Consider the following 19,843-nt stretch of genomic DNA (forward strand, 5'->3'; position numbering starts at 1 on the left):
AGGCTGATTTCATCTAAATTTTGCCCTAATACCAACTAAAAATCCAGAACAAAAACACAACAAAAGAGCTAATGAAAATAAATATAAATCCAAACAAAAATTAGGCCTAATGTTTTTAACAAAATTAGTCATCGAATCCTGTGGTTTTGCCCTACTTCAAGGATAATGTGGTTAACTGTTCAAGACACGAGTCTATACTATACAAGTGTGAGACTTTCCCCCCCAACACTGAGCATTCTTAAGACATTTGTTCAGGCAGATGTAGAGATATAGTAGTAGCAGAGATCAAGCACACTGGCAAGCTGGCACTAATGAGGTTTCATTATGAAAAACAGATATAATTCGATGAGATGACACTAATATGCAAGGCCAAGCAAACAAGACATGCTGCGTTTCACTGTGTGCACACTGAAAGTGAACCCATGTGGAGGAATTCACTCATTCCTTGTATAATGAAAGTAGCATTGTGTTTTAAAGGCAGCTAATATACTGTGTGCTGACTGGACCACTCGATCTTTTTGACAACCAGTAGTTCAGCACCAGTTCTTTGAATCCTGAGTAAATGGGAGGCTGTGAGGTTAAGGCCAACCTTTCCTAGATCAGGAAGAGCTTCCTGGAAGCTCTTCCAAAGGGAACAGCTAAAGCCTTTAACCAATGAAGCAGATGGCCCTCAAGCCAAGAAAGCTGGGTGCCATTTTAGTACAAGGCCCTCTAGCCTCCTTGGCCCCCCAGCCGAGGTAGCTGGGGCCATTTTAGTAGGAGGCCCTCTAGCCTCCTTGGCCCCCCAGCCGAGGTACCTGGGGCCATTAAAGAAGGAGGCCCTCTGGCCCCCTTGGCCCCCCAGCCAAGGTAGCTGGGGGCCGTTACTAAAACGGCCCCCAACTACCTTGGCCCTCCAGTCGTGGAAGCTGGGGCCATTTTAGTAACGGCCCCAGCTTCCTTGACAGAAGCTGCTGGTGAGGTGGTGGATGTGGCACCCCATGCCGTCCAGTCCAGGCTGCAACAGGAGGACCGAGACCCCATTGTTGCTGCCTGTAGAGCCTCTGGCCACATCCAGCAGAGAGGTCAGGGCTACACCTGTACGTCGAGCTGCTGAGGAGCGCTTTAACGATCACTAGAGGCAACACCACCCCGAGCTTAATATCAGCAACAATGTGGCTTCCAGATGCCAGGAAAAGGCCAGAGATGGAATTAAACAGAAATGAAAAAATGGGATGTCTGTAATGGAATGCTGTCAGACCATCACACAACCTGAACAGTGCAGAGCACAGACCCCGAGGAGGTCTTCACCATGACACATAATTACTGGCCTCAGATTCACCAAGTCCAGGCCTATCACATGATCACCAGTGGACTAGTCAGACACACAAAACACAAAGGCATTGTGGGGCTGCAGTTTTACCTAAACTTCCTAACTCAAATCCAATAATGCTTACAAAACCTTCAAGTCAAACAAGTTTTAATCTACACCAACACTGTCTCACAAGGCCAGTAAAGCCTTTATCTAACCATCTTGCTGCTTTGAAAACGGCAAGTGCAGGTGGCAACTGGTCATCCCACAGGCTCAGAATCCCGAAACATTATAAAGGTGTACCTAACAAACCCCTGAGCCAGTAGGGCAATCAGACACTACCCACAGATGCTGCATGCAAAGGGCACAAGATGCTACTCTAACAACCTGTCTTCTCTGCTAATACACAGCAGTAATCCTGAGTCTATGCTCACTGGGAACAGGCACATTCCACCTGTGAAAATTTGAGTTCCTGTGCACGGTGAAAAGACCCATCTCTGGCAAAGATGTGATCAGCCACAGCCTGGTAGTCTCATTCACATTCAGGGTCAGAATCAGAGAACCATGCACACTAATCAGTCAGCCATCTGTCTACAGGTTATCCTGAAGAGTCTTCTCAAACCCAAATCCCCATGCCTGGTGTCCACAAGGCCTGCGAGGCTTAAAGGAGAGTCCTGCGTCTCAGCATACAGCAACCACAGAACCATGATGCACCGAGAGCTCAGGGGTTTGTGTAAAAGGTACACAATTATATGGTTTCGGGATTCCGAGCTGTCAGCACACCAAGGCGTTTTCTGCAGTCACAATACACCCAGACTCAAGACTCTACACCTCAAGCCTCACTGGCCCTGTAAAGCACCACGCACAGGGACAATGGGCGTGACAAGACACTTCAGGATAACCCACAGACAGACAGCTAACGATCAGTGCAGATGCTTCTCACACCCCAACCCTGAATGTAAATGAAAACTAACCAGGAAGCAGATGATCACAAGTCTGTCTGAGCTGTTTCTTTCACTGTGAACAGGAAGTCAGCCTTCCACAGGTGGACAGCTCTGCTCCAGCCTTCACCTGAGTGTCTAATGCATACATCTAAACACCTGACTACACAACCACTAAGTTATCTGCTACCCTTTCACTCGGGTGATCTACTGGCTATGATGACAAACTACCCTACCATTAAACACTGTTAGCTATGGCCACTCAATGACCAGCACAGAAACAAACATAAACACTCTGGTTCATAACCAGCAGGGTATTCATCCTCTCTAGAAACTGCAGCCGAAAACTTCACACAACCATCAACTCCCCATCAGACAAACCAAGAGCAGAGGAATGTCACACCAAGAAATGCTTCTCCTCCTAAAACCCTAGACTAGGAACTCTGTAGGCCAGTAAAGCCTTTATCTAACCATCTTGCTGCTTTGAAAACGGCAGGTGCAGGTGGCATCTGGTCATCCCACAGGCTCAGAATCCCGAAACCTTATAAAGGTGTACCTAACAAACCCCTGAGCCGGTAGGACAACCAGACACTACCCACAGATGCTGCATGCAAAGGGCACAAGATGCTACTCTAACAGTCCGGCACTCACGTGCCAACCCTACACCCCGTGCTACTTCCTCTAGGAAAAGACCCTATCACCTTACCTGTGACACGACTGAAACAGATGACTAGACCTGTCCCACTGGATCACACAAGATCCCAACAAACAAACATCCCACCTGTGAAAATTTGAGTTCCTGTGCATGGTGAAGAGACCCATCTCTGGAAAGATGTGATCAGCCACAGCCTGGTAGTCTCATTCACATTCAGGGTCAGAATCAGAGAACCATGCACACTAATCAGTCAGCCATCTGTCTACAGGTTACCCTGAACAGTCTTCTCAAACCCAAATCCCCATGCCTGGTGTCCACAAGGCCTGCGAGGCTTAAAGGAGAGTCCTGCGTCTCAGCATACAGCAACCACAGAACCATGATGCACCGAGAGCTCAGGGGTTTGTGTAAAAGGTACACAATTATATGGTTTCGGGATTCCGAGCTGTCAGCACACCAAGGCGTTTTCTGCAGTCACAATACACCTAGACTCAAGACTCTACACCTCAAGCCTCACTGGCCCTGTAAAGCACCATGCACAGGGACAATGGGCATGACAAGACTCTTCAGGATAACCCACAGACAGACAGCTAACAATCAGTGCAGATGCTTCTCTCACCCCAACCCTGAATGTAAATGAAAACTAACCAGGAAGCAGATGATCACAAGTCTGTCTGAGCTGTTTCTTTCACTGTGAACAGGAAGTCAGCCTTCCACAGGTGGACACCTAAACACCTGACTACATAACCACTAAGTTACAGTCAAACCTACCTGTGGCCACTCAATGACCAGCACAAACATCACATCATCCAACATGTCTGTGTCTTGTGGTTTTGACAGTGCCATGGATAATCATGCCACAGGTCGAGTCAGGACAAAAATGAGGCCAGGCACTCTACGCCCTGGCTCAGACCACCTAGGTGTCTACAGTTGCAGCTGCCCAGGCTGTGAAACAGACTGAAGACACAGACAGGAAGCAGCTGATGAAGCCTCGGCAGTGTGCTGCCTTCTGTGATCGCCGCAGTCACACAGCGGCGCGAGGTACAGGCGTAGCCCTGGCCTCAAAGCTGAATATGGCCGAAGGCCCAACAGGCAGCAGTAATTTTTGGTCCCGGCCATCCTGTGGCAGCCTGGACGGGCCCTACTGATGGTGCCACACCCACCAAATTTCCACTTCAACCTCACCAGCAGCTTCTGCAATTTTTAAGGAAATCTCATTTTTATACAGTTCTATCTTTTTTATTATCAAATTGATTAACGTGATATATTTTTAGGTTGTTAGACAAAGGACTTAATTTCATGTACTCTTTAATATTGGTTATCAAAATTTGCCCTTGTAAAGATTGAGAGCCTTTTGTGAGCCAAGGAACCATGTGGACTGTATAAATGTCTAGAGTTTTCTTATTTAGGTGGCCTACATGGAGGGATGTTTGAATGAAGCATTTTTCTGTCTCTGCTACCAAATTTACCCACTTACTGACCTCTAATATCCCCCAGATATTCTATTCCTGTGACATAACTTTTAAAAGGCTTAACAAAACTGTGCATGCCCAGTTTATGCTGCCATTTTTAATGCTACTTACTTTTTCTAAGTGCACACAGTTACTGCAACAGTACATTTGGCCTGCTGGGCAATTAGAGTGGATGTCTGGCCTTGTTAAAAAGAAGGAACCATGCCCTCCTAGTCCAAGCAGCCATTCCATAGATGTTGATGCAGGAGGCAGCGTCCTCCTGGCCAGAGTGGTTCCCTTTTGTCTTGTTTTTTTTGAGTGTAGTGTTCTCAAAGAAGCACTACACATCTAGAGGATGCTTACTGATCTGAGTGTGTCAACATCGTAGATCACCACTCCATCCTCTTCAAAAGAACCTAACAAGGGAAAATAAATAAATCATTTTAGAATAAAGAAAACATTCCTGTGTTCTTACAAATATCTTGAAGTTCAGTGTAACCACTAACCTGATATTTCTTCAAGGTTCTTCATTGCTGATGTGTGATGGACTTCATGTGACAAAGTGCTAAAAAAAGAAGAAGAAATAGGATCAGAATATCTCAAATACAACTGCAGATGTTTAGCATTTAATTCCATTCATTTACAGAAGTTTTAATGATAGTTTGACAGTTTAAAACGTCACCTTCTTTGCTAAAAATAAGAAACTGCACAGCTTATTGTAAGCAACTGATTTGGTTTTTTGCAGGTACAACTTTTCACGTTTAGAGCTGCTACAGGTTAAGCCCCTTCTCAGTGCCATTGGTCATCCAACATTAATCAAGTTTCATTTACGATTTTAGCTTTGCACAGTCATGAAAAAGAGACAACAGCGTGTTAAAGTCCTAGTTGTCAGCAGTACTGAGAGCCCATGCATGACTAACTTGGTTTGTACACAAGATGTTTGCATGCCCCTTATAGTCCGATTTTCCTCAGGCACTCTCAGTCTCACAGCTGTGCCTCCACATGATTTACTATTCAGTCAACTTGGAGATATGATGCAGAACCCAACCTTTCTGATGTCATCTGTGTTAACTCTACATCAGGGGTGTCAAACTCAGTCACAGCGGGGGCTGGATTCTGGATTCAGGTCTAACCTGAGGGCCTAACAGGGTCACCTTTTTAACCAGAAACTGTCTGTTTCACCGGTAATAAAATGTGAAAAAAAAAAGTAGCACTGATGATCAATGATTTTGAAATTTAAAAAGTCAGAAAGATCAGTTTAAATGCTCACAATCTGAGAAAAGTTAACCTATTAGTTCAAGAAGGTCAAAACATGGAATTGAAAAATTATGTGTTTTTTTATTAAATGCAAATATTTGAAAGAAAACCCCTTCCTTTATTAAAGGATTCATTACTATTAGGAGACAGGGCTGATGGTGGAGGACGCACTCTCTGAGTGCTTTTCTAGTTAATCATGAAATCAAAAGTCAAAATATGATTCAAAATTTTAAATTCAGAGTCTGAAAGGTCAAACAATGGGATTATGAAGTCAAAGTCTGGAGTTGAAAATATGAGGTTAAGAACAAAATAATTGGTTAAAAAGGTCAAAATATCACTTAAAAATCAGAATTAAGAATCTTAAAGCTCAAAATATTATGAGAAGTCAAAATTATGAGTGTAAATGCTTAAAGTATGAAATAAAAAGTCAAAATCATAAGTTTGAGTCCTAAATGTGAGATGCTAAATTGAAAATGTGAAATCAAAACAAATTAATTTCTTTTCCCACATTCCTGACTTCTTATCTAAATATTTTTACTACTTTTTCAGATTTGGTGACTTAACAAGGATATCTTTAATCATCAGGATAAGTTCACATTAAGGTTACATTAAGGTTAGACCAATATGGATTTTCGGGGGACGATACCAATATGAAGGAATAAAAAATACTAAGTGTTTAAAAGAGAGTTTTACAATATCTCAGTTGTTTCCAGCTGGGCCTGGGCCAACTATCTTAGGCCAGACTTGTTTTTAATTAGCTTTGCCAAGAAGTTAACTTTAGGAGGGATAGAAGCAGCTGTATAGTTGTAGATATAGCATGCTTACATTGGGCATAATCTACATTTATTTTAAGAGAGTGGGGGCACATCAAGGATTACCCTATTTATCAAGCAGACAACGTCACAGTTTAGTCCACAAAACAGAGGACATATATAGTGTGAAAGTCAGTCCCAGCAATTACCATCATTGGTTCTGTCGTCCAGTGCCTGTATGTGGGTGAGGAGCAGAATGTTTTCCAGACCTCAGCTTGGACAAAGGCCTCCCCCGCCATCCTTGGTGTCTCTTCTTCCTCTGAGTTCCAAAAAAATTGTTATAAAAACTTAACATATTAATATTTTTTTCTGCCTTTTTTTTGGCATAAACGCTCTTAAACAACTTCAGCTGTACTATAAACTACCAAACATTCAATCATTTGGAGGATTTTAGCCCTTCAAATTTTGGTCAAATCTTTTGATTGAATAATTTTCAGGACTTTAAGCCTTTGAATGCCAGTTTGATTACAGAAAGGTCATATTTTATCTAAAAGAAAAAAAAAAAAAAACACACACACAAAACAGTAATTATTTTGCAGATAACTAATGTTCGGGGGGGGGGGGGGGGGGTAAAAAATTCCTGGGTATGACTTTGATGCATGGTCACTCGTGGACAAAAACATCCCACTGACTCTCATTCAAACCACATTTTTTGATCTTTAAGTAATCAAACCAGCATTTAGGGTTAAAATCCTCAAAATGTTTGGTAGTTTTGAGCACAGCTGAAGTTGTTTAAGAGATTTATGCAAAAAAAAAAAGGCAGAAAAAATATAAATCTGTTAAGTTTTCGTAGCAGTTTTTTGGAAGTGGACATTTGTGCCCTTAATGGTTTCAAAGGATAGTAAATTAAAGTGATGCCTGAGGATTAAGCATACCAAAATAATAGCGACAACAAACTGTAACTGTACACGCTGTAAATAAGAATGTACCAGTTAAAAAGACTAGACTCCTGCATCAATACCATCTGCAAACAACAACAACCACTAAAATAAACAATATGTACCTGAGGTTCAGGTACTTGGGGGCATAGTGCATAGTGAGGGTGTGGCAAGTCCTGCTCCCTCTCTCAGTCCAGGTCCTTGTCTGACTGGCTGCAAGACAACCAAGCTCGTCAGCAACATGGAGGAGGTCCAAAGGCCCTAAAATATAGAAATATATTTTTTGCATGCTAAAAATCTGCCCTAATCACAGAAACACATATACACTAAAACATCTGCACAACTGTGTATGTATCCTGTTCTTACCATGAAATGCAGATGGGTCGTCACATCTCTGCACTATGTCCTTGACATGCTACAATGATGTCCATCCTGCAGGAGCAACAAGAGGGTACAGTGCTGTTAACCAGATAATCATCAGCCCTCCATATAAAAAACACGCCATGGTGATGTCTATCCTGCAGGAGCAACAATAACGATTACCTTCAATAAAGATAGTCATGTAACTTTAACTAAGGATGCTCCCTGGCTTGAACGCAGGCCGACTTAAGTCGTAGTAGGCCCCAGTTTAACTATCAAGCTATCAGGAATGCCAACGTAGATGTTTCAGTACTAGTGGACAACAGACTAAGCGAGCACATAGATGCTTTATTCCTACACTACAAGTTAAATGAGAACATGATATGTTTTCAACTGAAAAGCCTACAGCATAGCGAGTTAGCACAAGCCAACCGGAAGTTAGCCAGTTAATCAGACCCACCTGTCCAACAGAAACAGCCCAACTTTGGGTCGCTCTCCAGCCAAAGGCTCCCAAAATCCAGACTGCTCTTCATCCGAAGAGGCTCCTCATGTGCCCACCAGCCGGTGAAAGACAGCTTAGTCGCGTTTGTTGTTTGTGAACAAGTTCTTAGCTGCTCATTAAGCACTCTCACACAGCTGGATCCGCCATGGCTACCTCAAACAGATTTCCATGTGTCGGCACCGGTTTAAATACACACCGCCCCCCACCGCTCTCCACGTGAAGTACAGCCGGACTGGCTGTGACGTCACTCTGCTGCCCCTTCTTCTTCTCTGCTTCTTTGGTGTTTAACGGCAGTTGGCATCCATGAAGTTCAAGTTATTATGTCCAATCCTCGGTTTTGTTATTATTATTTGCTCTTTTCTTTTATGTCCTCTGTTTCTTGATGATTTTACTCTATTTTCTAATGAATATAAATGTCTTCCTTTTACAAACACCCCATATCTTCAGCTATTCCATTTCCTTTCCATCCAAAACTTTCTTTCTGTGCTCTTTCCTTCTCCCAACACACCTGCAGCACACTTTTTGTAGGGTGCTCATCACCCTGCCCTTTATGCTGACCCAGTAGTGGGCCATCAGTTGCGTCCTCCTCAAGCACAACGGCATTTCCTCTGGAGTGCACATACAGGAGAAGATCTGTTCCTAAACACAGTCTTAGCGCTTGTGCCTGGATTACATCTAAGCCTGCCAGCACTGACTTTGCTACTAAACCACATACTATATTCCCATAGTCCAACCGGGATCTGATTAGGGCCACATAAATGTAGTTTAGTGATATAAATCTGCACCCCACCGCAGTCCTACAAGGCATCTCATTACATTTAAAACTTGTTTACACTTGTTGATCATATGATCGACATGATCTGCTCATCTCCGGTCAGACTGTAACCCTAAGAAGCCAAAGCTTTCATCTCTTCCAATTTCATCTCCACACATTTTTTTTCAGCAATTTGTTAGTTTCTTTCTTGGAAAGAAAACCACTTTTGGCTTTTCCACTGAAAACTTAAACCCCCGTTTAGTTCCCCACCTCTCAACTTGACTGATTCCCTCCTGTACTTTCTTGACTACATGCTCAAAATTCCTCCCCCTTTTCCACAAGGCACCATCATCTGCAAATAAAGATCTCTCTAGTCCACATGGAGCACTTTAAAAAATATCATTAATCATTACTGAGAATAGTGTTCGACCTACTACACTCCTTTGCGGCGTACCATTCTCAACTTTATACTGGTTGGATAGTTCTGTCTGTATTCTCCCCCATGGGCGTAGCACAAATTTTAAGTTTGCCTAGGGCACCAAAATGGCTAGAAATGGCCCTGGCTATAATTGTTCAAAGCTAGATGGGTAAGTGTCTCCTGGGCCCTCCAAAACAACTAAAACTGCCTGTTGGGGGGTACTGGAAGCCTTGTAGTCTCAAAAGTACTGAAATGAGGATCACCTGAGTGCAGTGAATGTGTCTCAAGTGATTGTAGCATAAAGACACCCATGTCTGGAAGGTCCAGTCACTGGTTAATCAGTATTCCTTGCTACATTACACCACGAAGACAAAAGAACACTCCAAGCAACTCAGAGAAAAGGTTACTGAAAAGTATAAGTCAGGGGATTGTTACACAAAAAAATCCTATTTCCCAGAGTTCAGTTAAATCCATCATCAAGTAATGGAAGGAGTATAGCACCTGTGTAAATCTGCCTAGATCAAGCCGTCCTAACAAACTGAGTGAGCGTGCAAGAAGCAGCTGGGATGTGAGGGACTCTGCATACAACAACTGTAACACCGGCTCTGAACAGTGGTGGCAGCATCATGCTGTCAGGATGCTTCTCTGCAGCCAGCCCTGAAAGACTTGTGAAGGTAAAGGGTAAAATGAATGTCAAATATAGGAAGGGCAATATTATTCAGTCTCCAAGAGAATAACAGTCTGGGAGAAGTTTGATGGAATACAATGACCTGAAACATACAGCGAAAGCGACATAGAAATGGTTTAAAGACAACCAGGTGAATGCTCTGGTGGGGCTGAGTCAAAGCCCAGACCTCAATCAAAGTAGAGAGTTAGTGGCTGGACTTGAAGAGGGCTGTGCAACCTGACAGAGCTTGTGCAGTTCTGCAGAGAAGAATGGAGTAACATTGCAGTGCCTCAATATGGAAGCTTGATTGAAACCTATCCACACAGACTCAGAGCTGTGATTGCAGACAAAGGTGAATCTATTAAATACTGACTTAAAGGGAGTGAATATTTATGGAGACACTTATTTTACCTTACAGTTTTTTACTTAATTGACGTTACTTTGTAGAAATCTAATTTCACTTTGACAGTAAGGAGGTTTTTATGTCAAGAAAGCCAAATTATATTGACCATGATTGATTTATAAAATCAATAAAATGGTAAAAAATCTGAAAACTTTTTAAGGCACTGCATAAAAGACACTTATGTTCATGTAAAAAGGCCATTACAGATGATATGCATGGTTCCTTTGAATATCTTTATAAAGATAAATATGTAGAGAAATAAACCTAAATACAAGTAGACAAACAGAAAAAAAACAACCACTAATTTAACTCAATTTAAAGACTTTACCATAGTAGCAAGAAGTGCAATCTTATGAAATCCTTCCCATCAAACTTCTCAGTCTTTTCACCCCAACATATCTAAAATATTTATTCCAGACTTTTCACAACAGAGAGAACAAACACCCAATATATACAATTACATTCATCTTTTAAGTATTTGTATTAATCTTAGTGACAATTATCATTATGAAATAAATTATTTATAAATGAAAAATAATGCCTTCATATTGAAATAATGCATTACTCATGTTAATTAGATCATCCCTGAGGGGAAATTCAGTGTTTACATGATTGTGTGGATACGCAGTGATGGAGATTTCAGAGTAATAGAGCCCTCGAACAGCGAAGGGAACAGTGCCTTGCTCAAGGGCAACTCAGCAGTGCTAAAGAAGCGAACAAGCTCCTCTCAAGTCTTGAACCGACAGCCCTGCAGTCCCAAACCCCAAGTATCATCACTGTGTAATCATTGAGGTTTCCCCTTAGGAATTAATTATTTATGATTCTGGCAGGTCTCCACAAGAGGGCGGCATTTCCATGAGTCCTTGTTCAATAAATACTGTGCACACTGTAGTTTGGCATGATTTGACATTGTATCTACAGAGATTTAGAAATCATTGAAGAGTAAGCATCTAATGTTTTTCTTAATTCATTGTAAAAATTATGGGATGGATTTTGTGTTCTGTAAAAATGTAACCACTTTCACTTCCATAAGAACAAGAATAACATCTTTTCAAAATGTCTTATTGCCATTACAATTTTCTAGAGATTAGGATACACTGATGATCAGTCATTTTTGTTGAGCTTGGAATTTATTTTCAGCTTCCAGAGAGGAAGATGAACTCATATCTGTCCCAAAGCTGGTGTTCTATCATCCAGTGTGCCACATTTCTCTGTTTATATAGCGCTTTTAGACACAGTGCAATCTTAAGTGCTTTACAGGAACATAAAACGAATTAATACCCATTTCATTTGGTGTTAATGATCAAAGAAATAATATACTAAATTAAATAAAATCAAAGGTTTCTCTGGTGCACAATAATCTTTATTAAATTTCATGTGTTTATCTGAAACACAAACTCTGACTATAACAACAGCAAACATTAACAAGTGCATTAGCTTTCAGTCATCCCTTTAAATGAGTTCCAGTATGGAGGAATACTAGTTAGTGTCTAAATATGGTGCTTTGGAGTCAAATAAAATATGTCTGAGCTTGAATCAAACAAATATTGCTTCCAAAATCAGCAGAACAGAATGCTATCATGTGCTGATTTCACATGTATTTCAATGTCATACACATTTTTGGGAGAATTTTCAAAAGAAACAGGATCAAATGCTCACAAAAGTAAACATTAAATATCTGAAATGTCTCTTTTGTTGCACAATTACACAAATTTGAGCAAACAGTGCTCTTCTTGCTGATTATTACACCTGTCATAGTGTGAAAATGTGGATATGTTTATATCTCACCATCAAATATTTGATATTTTAATGTGAATTCCTGGAAGCAAAACTAGCTTCTAATCATTGTTAATCAATATTAGTTAATATTAATGGATATTAAGTGTAGGTTTTTATAAATGTAGATGCAATGTATCTTTCTGGTCATACTAATTTTCAGCTTTCTGTTTGAATCCTGTCATTTTTTTTAATCCTTTATCTCTAAATGGGAGTTGAAATGTAGAAATATAAATGAAAGGACGCTTGTGTGTGATTATGTCCACCCTCCTGTACAGCAGTCTTTCCTCAAGCCTCAGAGGTTCATAATCAGACCAGAGACGTGGTGCTCTCTGGGTTGATCCTAACCGGCCTGGTGCTCTTCCTCAGGTCCTGCAGCTGTTTGGCCGGCTTCCCCACACCCTCCTCGAATCTCCGCTCCACCACGGGCAGCACGGTGTCGTGGAGGAAGGTGGCATTCTGCACGATGAACGCCTTCTTCTCGGGGTCCTGCTCACAGCGCAGGCTGTAGTCCACATGCTGAACAGCCACCAGGATGATCTCCCTCAGGCTCTCCAGCAGCACCATGTGCAGCTCGGGGAAGTAGAGCTTCAGGCCTTCCTCCAGGAAGCTCATCATCTGCTTGGTGAACGCCACGATGGTGTAGCTCAGATTGACCCAGCAGTCTTCGCCAGTGTACTGCTCGAAGCTGCCCATGCCACAGCTGCGCATTTCATCCTGCAGGGAGAAGAAATAAAATACTGTAACATGCCACACACAACAGTGATTTTACAGACAGTTTTTATTCTTACTGTTCCTGGTATTTTTTTTCTGGAAATGATCCCCTTAAAAAAGTAGACAACACTATCAACAGAAATTTAGACAAGGGAACTGTAAAGCAAGAAGGACTACTTTTACTTAGTTTAAATCTTCATTTTATCAATAAGTTTTCAGTCAATCCTATGTGAGATTAAAAAAGGAGGTATGGTAATCAAGATTTACCAAAGTGCCAATTTTGAAGAACACTACATATGGAGAAATGTAGAGAAATATGGCAAACATCTGTAAATATTCACTATGGAAAGTATGTAAAATTTGGGCTTTATAAATCACTTGAATCAGTAAGGTCAGTTACTGCAAGTATATAGCTATCTTGTACCCCTGTTGTTCAGCCCACAGTCCTGTTCAAAGTATGATATTGTTTTTTCATTGTGTTCATAAAAACATCAATGAATACAGCTGTAAAGGTATGGGTTTTTCATGTATAAAGGTTTGTTTGTTTACCTTATGATCGATGTATGCATAGTTTGATAAACAGTTTAATGTTGTCATAATGTTATGATTATAGTCAGAAGTCTAGAAACACAGAGGTGTACCCCAAGGTTTAGTCTTAGGACACATTTATTTTCCATTTATGCCAACAGTCCGTGTGACAACTTGCCAAATGCCTTGCATCATTTCTATGAAGATGACACTATTCTTTATTGCTTTATTGCTGAGGCTTTTGAGTTTTTACATTCTGCTTTTAATATTCTTGAGTCACGTCTGCAGAAACTTAGACTGGTTTTTAATGCAGACAAGATGAACTCTTGGTATTTTCAAATGCAAGGTAGCTCTATAGAGCTATTTTCAAACTATAAGTACAAGTTTCCTTACTGATTATGAACTTCAGTTAAACGCACACACTACCAATACGGTCGCCAAAGTCAGGATGAAGCCAGGTTTTCTGATAGAGAAACAAACCTTGCGTCTATCTCAGTGCTTGGAAACGTCCAGTATCGGCAACCTTGTTAACTTTGCTTGCTTGATTAGAATGTAGTACATAACATTCAGAAAGTTAGACCCCATCCTAGGGCTGGGAAATTAATCGCAAAATAGATTAAATCACAATATGGCCTGCTGCAATTTACAAATCCCAGAATGCGCAATATTTCTTTAACTTGAAATGTGTCAAAAATACCAGTTTAATTAAATTGAATTTTTCAGCAGCAGAGATTTTATGCAGATTATGCAAACATTCCAGAGTCCAATTTTTTATAACGGTTTACAAAAAAATCCTCCTTTTTGTGTTTTATGTATGTTTTACTTAATCATGATGAGGGACATAAAAATGATAATGGCCTTCAATAAAGCACCTCTCTAACTAAGGCCCTTCTCCCTTGATTGCTCACTTTGGCAAAGTGAACAGGTCTTAGAAGAGTCCTGGTTGTGCCAAACTTCTCCCACTTGAGAACTTTGGAGGCCACTGTGCTCTTGGGAAACGTCAGTGCTGCAGACTTTTTTGTAGCCTTCCCCAGCTCTGTGCCTTGCAACAATCCTGTCAATGAGCTCTGCTGGCTGTTCCTTTGACCTCATGGCTTGGTTTTTGCTCTGATATGCAGTGTCAGCTGTGAGGCCTTCTACAGTGAGGTGTGTGCCTTCCCTAATCATGCCCAATCAATTTAATTTATCACAGGTAGATTCCAATCAAGGTGTAGAAACATCTCAGCAGTGGTTAAAAGAAATGGGAGGTGCTTGTGCTAAACTTCAAGTGTTTGTGTAAAGGGTCTAAATACTTATGTAAATGTGATATTTACATTCTAAAATTGTGTTTTCAATTCTGTACTCACCTTAAGTTTAGCCAGAGCCTCAGGGGTCATGAGGTTCATCCTTCTCCACATCTCCTCAGAGTTTCGGTGCTTCGTTGCCTCCATGATGATGTCTTTGTAGCTGAGCAAAGCCGCCTTGATGTCCTTGACCAGCAGCGACTGCAGAGTGAAGGTCAGGTCCAGGCCGATCTCTGTCAGCTGCTGACAATGCTCCTTGGCTACTTTAACACACTCTGCTGCTGTGGACAGACTCTCCTTACTGTCAAACACCTGAAGAAGACAAAAAAAGTCACATTATTTAGTCATACTGCACATTGGCCTGAGTCATCAGTCTTCTAACTTAGCTCTGAAAACTCCAGTAACAGGCGGATAATTGTTAGTCTGACCTTCTGTGTCTCATCCTCCTCCTACCTGCTTGCTGAAGGCGTCCACAAACATCCTCATGGCTGATCGTGACCAGACTACGAAGGCAGAGTAGCAGCCTGTGTTTCCTGCAAAGTCCATCTCAAACTCCTTGGCAGTCTCCAGCAGGCTGGTGAAGAAGATGTTGCAGAGTTTGTGGATGTAGAGCAGCGTGGCTCCCTCTATACGAAGCTGCCGTATGGCCGTTTGGACCGCAGCGGCTCGGTTCTTCAGGAATAACTCACAGGCTTTGGTGGACTGGCCTGAAACACATAAAACAATTCAGATATACTGCAAATATGGATCTGGTATACTGCAGTAAGACAGGAGGTATTTCATGGCAGGTTTTACCACCATTGTGAGACTGGATTAGAGTTTTGAATTTGAAGCTCAATAACCTGGCAATAATCTAACATCATGACAAGACACTATGTGTTAAAGTTAACTCATTGATTACAAAACACAGGGATCAATATGTCTAAACATCATGTATTAAGATATTACTGCCAAAAAAATGTTATCACTTTAGTTAATTATATCTATATCATAATCCCCCCCTTCAAATTACAGAAGTCTACATCTACAATCATTCCACAGCATCATTGAAAAACTAGTTTTATTGAAAATTAGTATATTTTCAAGGGATGTGCGATACTGTCGACATGACATCAACCTCAACAGATAAGAAAATTTCTGCCGCTATTTACAACAGCCATTTTTGCTATGAAGACCTGCCAATATCAGCTGTAAATATCAACTGTACTAAAAAGTAAGCCAGTTAATGTTCAGGCTGCACCAACAGACCTACATCGGCTGAAGTCTTTTTCTTCATTTATCAACATTCCCTACACTTCAAAGTGTATATTTCAGTGTACATTTCATCCATATCAGCCTAATTCACTGTTTCTGATTAGCAATCTGCTGTAGTCAAAACTTTTTGTAACTTTGTCATTTTTACACCAAATAATCCAAAATACATACTTCAGAAACAAAAGCCCAGTTAGAAAATACCAGAAATACAGCAGGAAAAATAGTTCTCTAAGAGGTTGTCCAGTTTTTTGCTGTTATGTGATATTACAAATTTTAAAACAATAATGTAGTATCAAAAATATCTGCTAAAACGCATGTAAAATTATCTTTACCCTATGTGTGTGTGGGTTTGTTAGTTTGTTAGCAACATAATTCAAAAAGTTGAGGAAGGATTTTGATGAAATTTTCAGGAAATGTCAGAAATGGCATAAGGAAGAACTGATTACTAGTAGATTTTAGGAGTGATCCAGATCACCGTCTGGATCCAGGAATTTTTTAAAGGATTATGTACTCTTGGGAGATGGGCTAATGGCAGAGGTCTGCGCTCTCCGAGTGCTTTTCCAGTTAATTTCTGTAATTTGTTGTATGGATATACAAATTCCCACGGCACACTAAGATTTGCCCCAAGGCACACCAGTGTGTCTTGCCACACCATTTTAGAATGACTGTGATGGAGAAAATAAGCTATTTCTAATAAGTCTGGCATTTAAATAGATATGTTTTCTTCAAATTAACTAAAATGATATCATAGAGTATCAAATGGTATCTTTAAATATATATATATATATATACATTATATACAAAATAAAGTTTTGTTTACTGGTTTCATGCCTGCTATAAGTATTAAGAACATTTTGAAATTCAAAAGACAAACACTTCCCTCTAAAGCTGTCAAAAATTCAATATTCAATACTTTTATTCATTAGGTATGTGCACAGGGGAGGAATTAAGCCATTCAATTTTAGCTACCAGAATGTTGCAAACATTTTTGTGCAGTTTAAGAAGTCTACAGGAGTTCACTTGCAACTTTTTGATAACTGAAATAAAAATGTTACCGCATAAGGCTGCCTGTAACTTCTACTTTTATTGCTGTAGTATCAAGACCAGCAGGAATATAGTTTTATTCTTTACTAGTACCATAGATAGGTTCAAAATTCTGATTAGACATAAAAGTTTTACCATAAAAAAAGTTTGAAGAAGATATAAAAGGTTTATTTACTCGTGTTGAAAGTAATTAATATTTTTGATGGGCATTAGCTGTATCTCATATGACTCTAATATTTAAGTATTTAATTTTGAAACCATGTTTTTAAGTATGATTCCTGATGATTGACCACACCAGCTTCTAAACTGTGATAATATGTTGTTTCTGTTTGTCTTTTGCAATGAGGCCAGATATATAGAAGTTTTAGACTTTCAAACTGACAAAACAAACTTACTTTAGGCATCATTTTGAGATTTAACAAAACTGTGATGGCCACTGTGCCCCATACTGATCCGTATTTTAACGACCGACTATGAAAACTGTAGTTTGTGATATCCGTTTCTGTTCCAGATTTTACTTAATCTCCTCAATTTCCACAAATACTACAGTTATAGGAATTAAATGAATTAAACTCTACTCTTAAAAATGTTAACGTTATATAGTAGACAGTGTAGACTGCTTCAGCTGTGGAGAAATAAAGCAAACTTTTTCAGTGATTTCTGAGATACTGCTGATGTGAATAAAAACAAAATAAGACCTAGTCTGATGAGCTGGGACACGGCCCTCCTTGTGGCTTTTGGTCCTCCACGAAGAGACCGATCAGGCGACAACTCGAACACCAGCACCTCCGTTAGCTGTCTCACGCGCTCGTCCACTTTGGCCCTCAGCTCTTTGACCCTCGGCGTGACCGGCTGGTCTTTGAGGTACTCGTTCAACTTGTCCAGCAGATCCACAGCACCTTCAAAATCTCTCTGAGCGATGCAGACATCCAGATCCTCTGGCAACTCCTGGATCCACTCCAGGCTCAGGTCTACATTTTCTTCAGCGTCTGCTGGCTCATCATCGTCCATGTCAAAAGGGTTGGTGGACACCTCCGCCCTGACTGGAGACGTAGGGACCTCTTCTTCTTTCTTATGTCTGTCTTTGGAGACTTTGTTCTTCTTTGTCTCATCCAGGATCTCCAGCCACTCCTTCTTGATTTTGCTGTTCTCCGCTTGAAAGATGCGGCTGTCTGGGAACATAAGGATCTTGAACATGTCCTTCATGGGTGGGTTGTCCTTGACGTTGACCACAGCAAAGCTCTCCAGGTCGTACAGAGCATTGTATTTATATTTCACCGCTCCTCTGCGGTTTGGCAGCCAGGTTGAGATTAACAGGCAGTCGTTCATGAGGAAAGCGTGTACCTTCTGGATCTGGGACATGTTATCAACATCAAACTCCACCAGGTCACCATTGTAGACCAGGTGCCTCCCTGGGGTGTCCATGATGTTTTTACCTCCCTCCACTTTCTCCAGCAGTGATGTGAGCGTCCTCTGCTTCACCTCCTCTGTTTCTTTAGGGAAAGCAGCCTGCATCTCTTTAGAGGTCTCGTCCTTATCCGTGGACAGCAAGGCCTGAGTGATGCTCTCCATGATGCTCTTCTGCTCCGTGAGGATGTGACTCAGCTGGTACATCTCACTCTCCAGGTACGAAATCTCTTTAGCAGTCTCTATAAACTGTCTGTAGTTCTTATAGACGTTTTTCTTCAGGTTTTGAGCCGTTTCATCGGCCAGGTTTTGGATTTTTTGACGGTGTTCCTGCAAATCTCTGTCGCCATCGGACTGCTGGGACAGCTGCTTCACGTAATTCTGGGGGTCGAAATTTGGCGATTCGAGAAGCTTCCGTAGTCTGTTCCCCGTTTCCGACATCTTCAATGTCGTTTTGGTTTAATTGTTAACAAAAATGTTGACAAATTATATAAAAATGGAGGCAGAAGAGGAGTTTATCGAGCCTCCTCCGTTCATATCCACCAACAACCCAAACAGGAAGTGGTAACTGGTTGACGCCCTGAAATATCGCGTGATCAAGAAAAAGGATGGCCAACAAAAACCTTTACATTATTTTAAGCGCACTATAACAGTCATGTCTTGGCATGCCCAAATGTAGCAAAACCGCATTATCTTATGCTCATTTTATTTTTCTTGTTTGTTAAATTACCAGCGAATCCTTATTTATTACTAACTACTTAAGATGATTCGTTTAACATGGAAAAACAAAGATAAAGCCAGAAAATAGATTTGGCAATTAAAGTTTATTGTTTTAGTGTGGAAAAAAATTGGTTGATGTGACATGCAATGGATATTTTTAAGTCACAATTTACCCTTTTTGAAGGTTTTCTGGGGGATTCATTTTTCTAATTAAATCTTAAATGAGCCACATGTTAAAAAAGAGCAGCATGTGGCTCAAGAACTACTCATTCAGTATCATTGCATAAGAGTATGTACATGAAAATACTCAGCTGAATAATAAACTGGGATTGATTTAAGCAGCAGACAAATATAATTTAGGAAAGTAGAAACAAAAACATTTTAAGAAGGATAAAGAACAGGGACTAACAGTAGTATGTCCATTAACAGGAAAAAAAGAGAGAAAATTAAGTAAAATTTATTCATTTTGCTGTTTTATCATAGGTTTAATGAAATTTAATTTCAAATATAATAAAGTTCCAAATTTATATACCATAGAGCATTAAATAATAAAGAGAAATATAAACATACAAATATACAGAAATTAGGATACATTTAGCCATACAACAAATAAGAAACCACAACAAATAATCTCCGAGTAGGTTTTTACCGGCCATCCGACTGTAAATTAAAAGAAAGACTACAAATCCCTGGATTGAAGTGCTGTTGTTTCAAAGAAACGGAAGTTTCGC

At 40.5% G+C, this 19,843-nt stretch overlaps 1 protein-coding gene and 1 long non-coding RNA gene across 2 annotated transcripts; both read right to left on the reverse strand.

The window, feature by feature from the left end:
• Positions 1-105: 105 nt before the first annotated feature.
• LOC121521067 lies at positions 106-8,265 on the reverse strand. Its single transcript, XR_005992822.1, has 6 exons — positions 8,103-8,265; positions 7,649-7,714; positions 7,408-7,543; positions 6,554-6,663; positions 4,842-4,900; positions 106-4,751 (listed from the first exon to the last, which is right to left on the reverse strand). It is a non-coding gene; the product is annotated as an uncharacterized LOC121521067 (long non-coding RNA).
• Positions 8,266-10,966: 2,701 nt separating this feature from the next.
• Positions 10,967-18,947, reverse strand: exoc8 (exocyst complex component 8). Its single transcript, XM_041806018.1, has 4 exons — positions 17,684-18,947; positions 15,141-15,394; positions 14,751-14,999; positions 10,967-12,879 (listed from the first exon to the last, which is right to left on the reverse strand). The coding sequence occupies exons 1-4, from the start codon at positions 18,831-18,833 to the stop codon at positions 12,472-12,474; spliced, it is 2,061 nt and encodes a 686-aa protein (XP_041661952.1). The 5' UTR covers positions 18,834-18,947; the 3' UTR covers positions 10,967-12,471.
• Between the last annotated feature and the right edge of the window lie 896 nt (positions 18,948-19,843).

This window comes from Cheilinus undulatus, linkage group 14 (genome assembly GCF_018320785.1).
Source record: "Cheilinus undulatus linkage group 14, ASM1832078v1, whole genome shotgun sequence".
Taxonomy (NCBI): Eukaryota; Metazoa; Chordata; class Actinopteri; order Labriformes; family Labridae; genus Cheilinus; species Cheilinus undulatus.

Excerpts from the sequence above, each read along its gene's own strand:
- exoc8 (XM_041806018.1), bottom strand. The coding sequence starts at position 18,833 with ATGTCGGAAACGGGGAACAGACTACGGAAGCTTCTCGAATCGCCAAAT. Across the intron at positions 15,000-15,140 it reads TGGACGCCTTCAGCAAGCAG|GTGTTTGACAGTAAGGAGAG; the intron begins GTAGGAGGAGGA and ends TGTCTTCTTCAG. Across the intron at positions 12,880-14,750 it reads AGGCTCTGGCTAAACTTAAG|GATGAAATGCGCAGCTGTGG; the intron begins GTGAGTACAGAA and ends TTCTCCCTGCAG.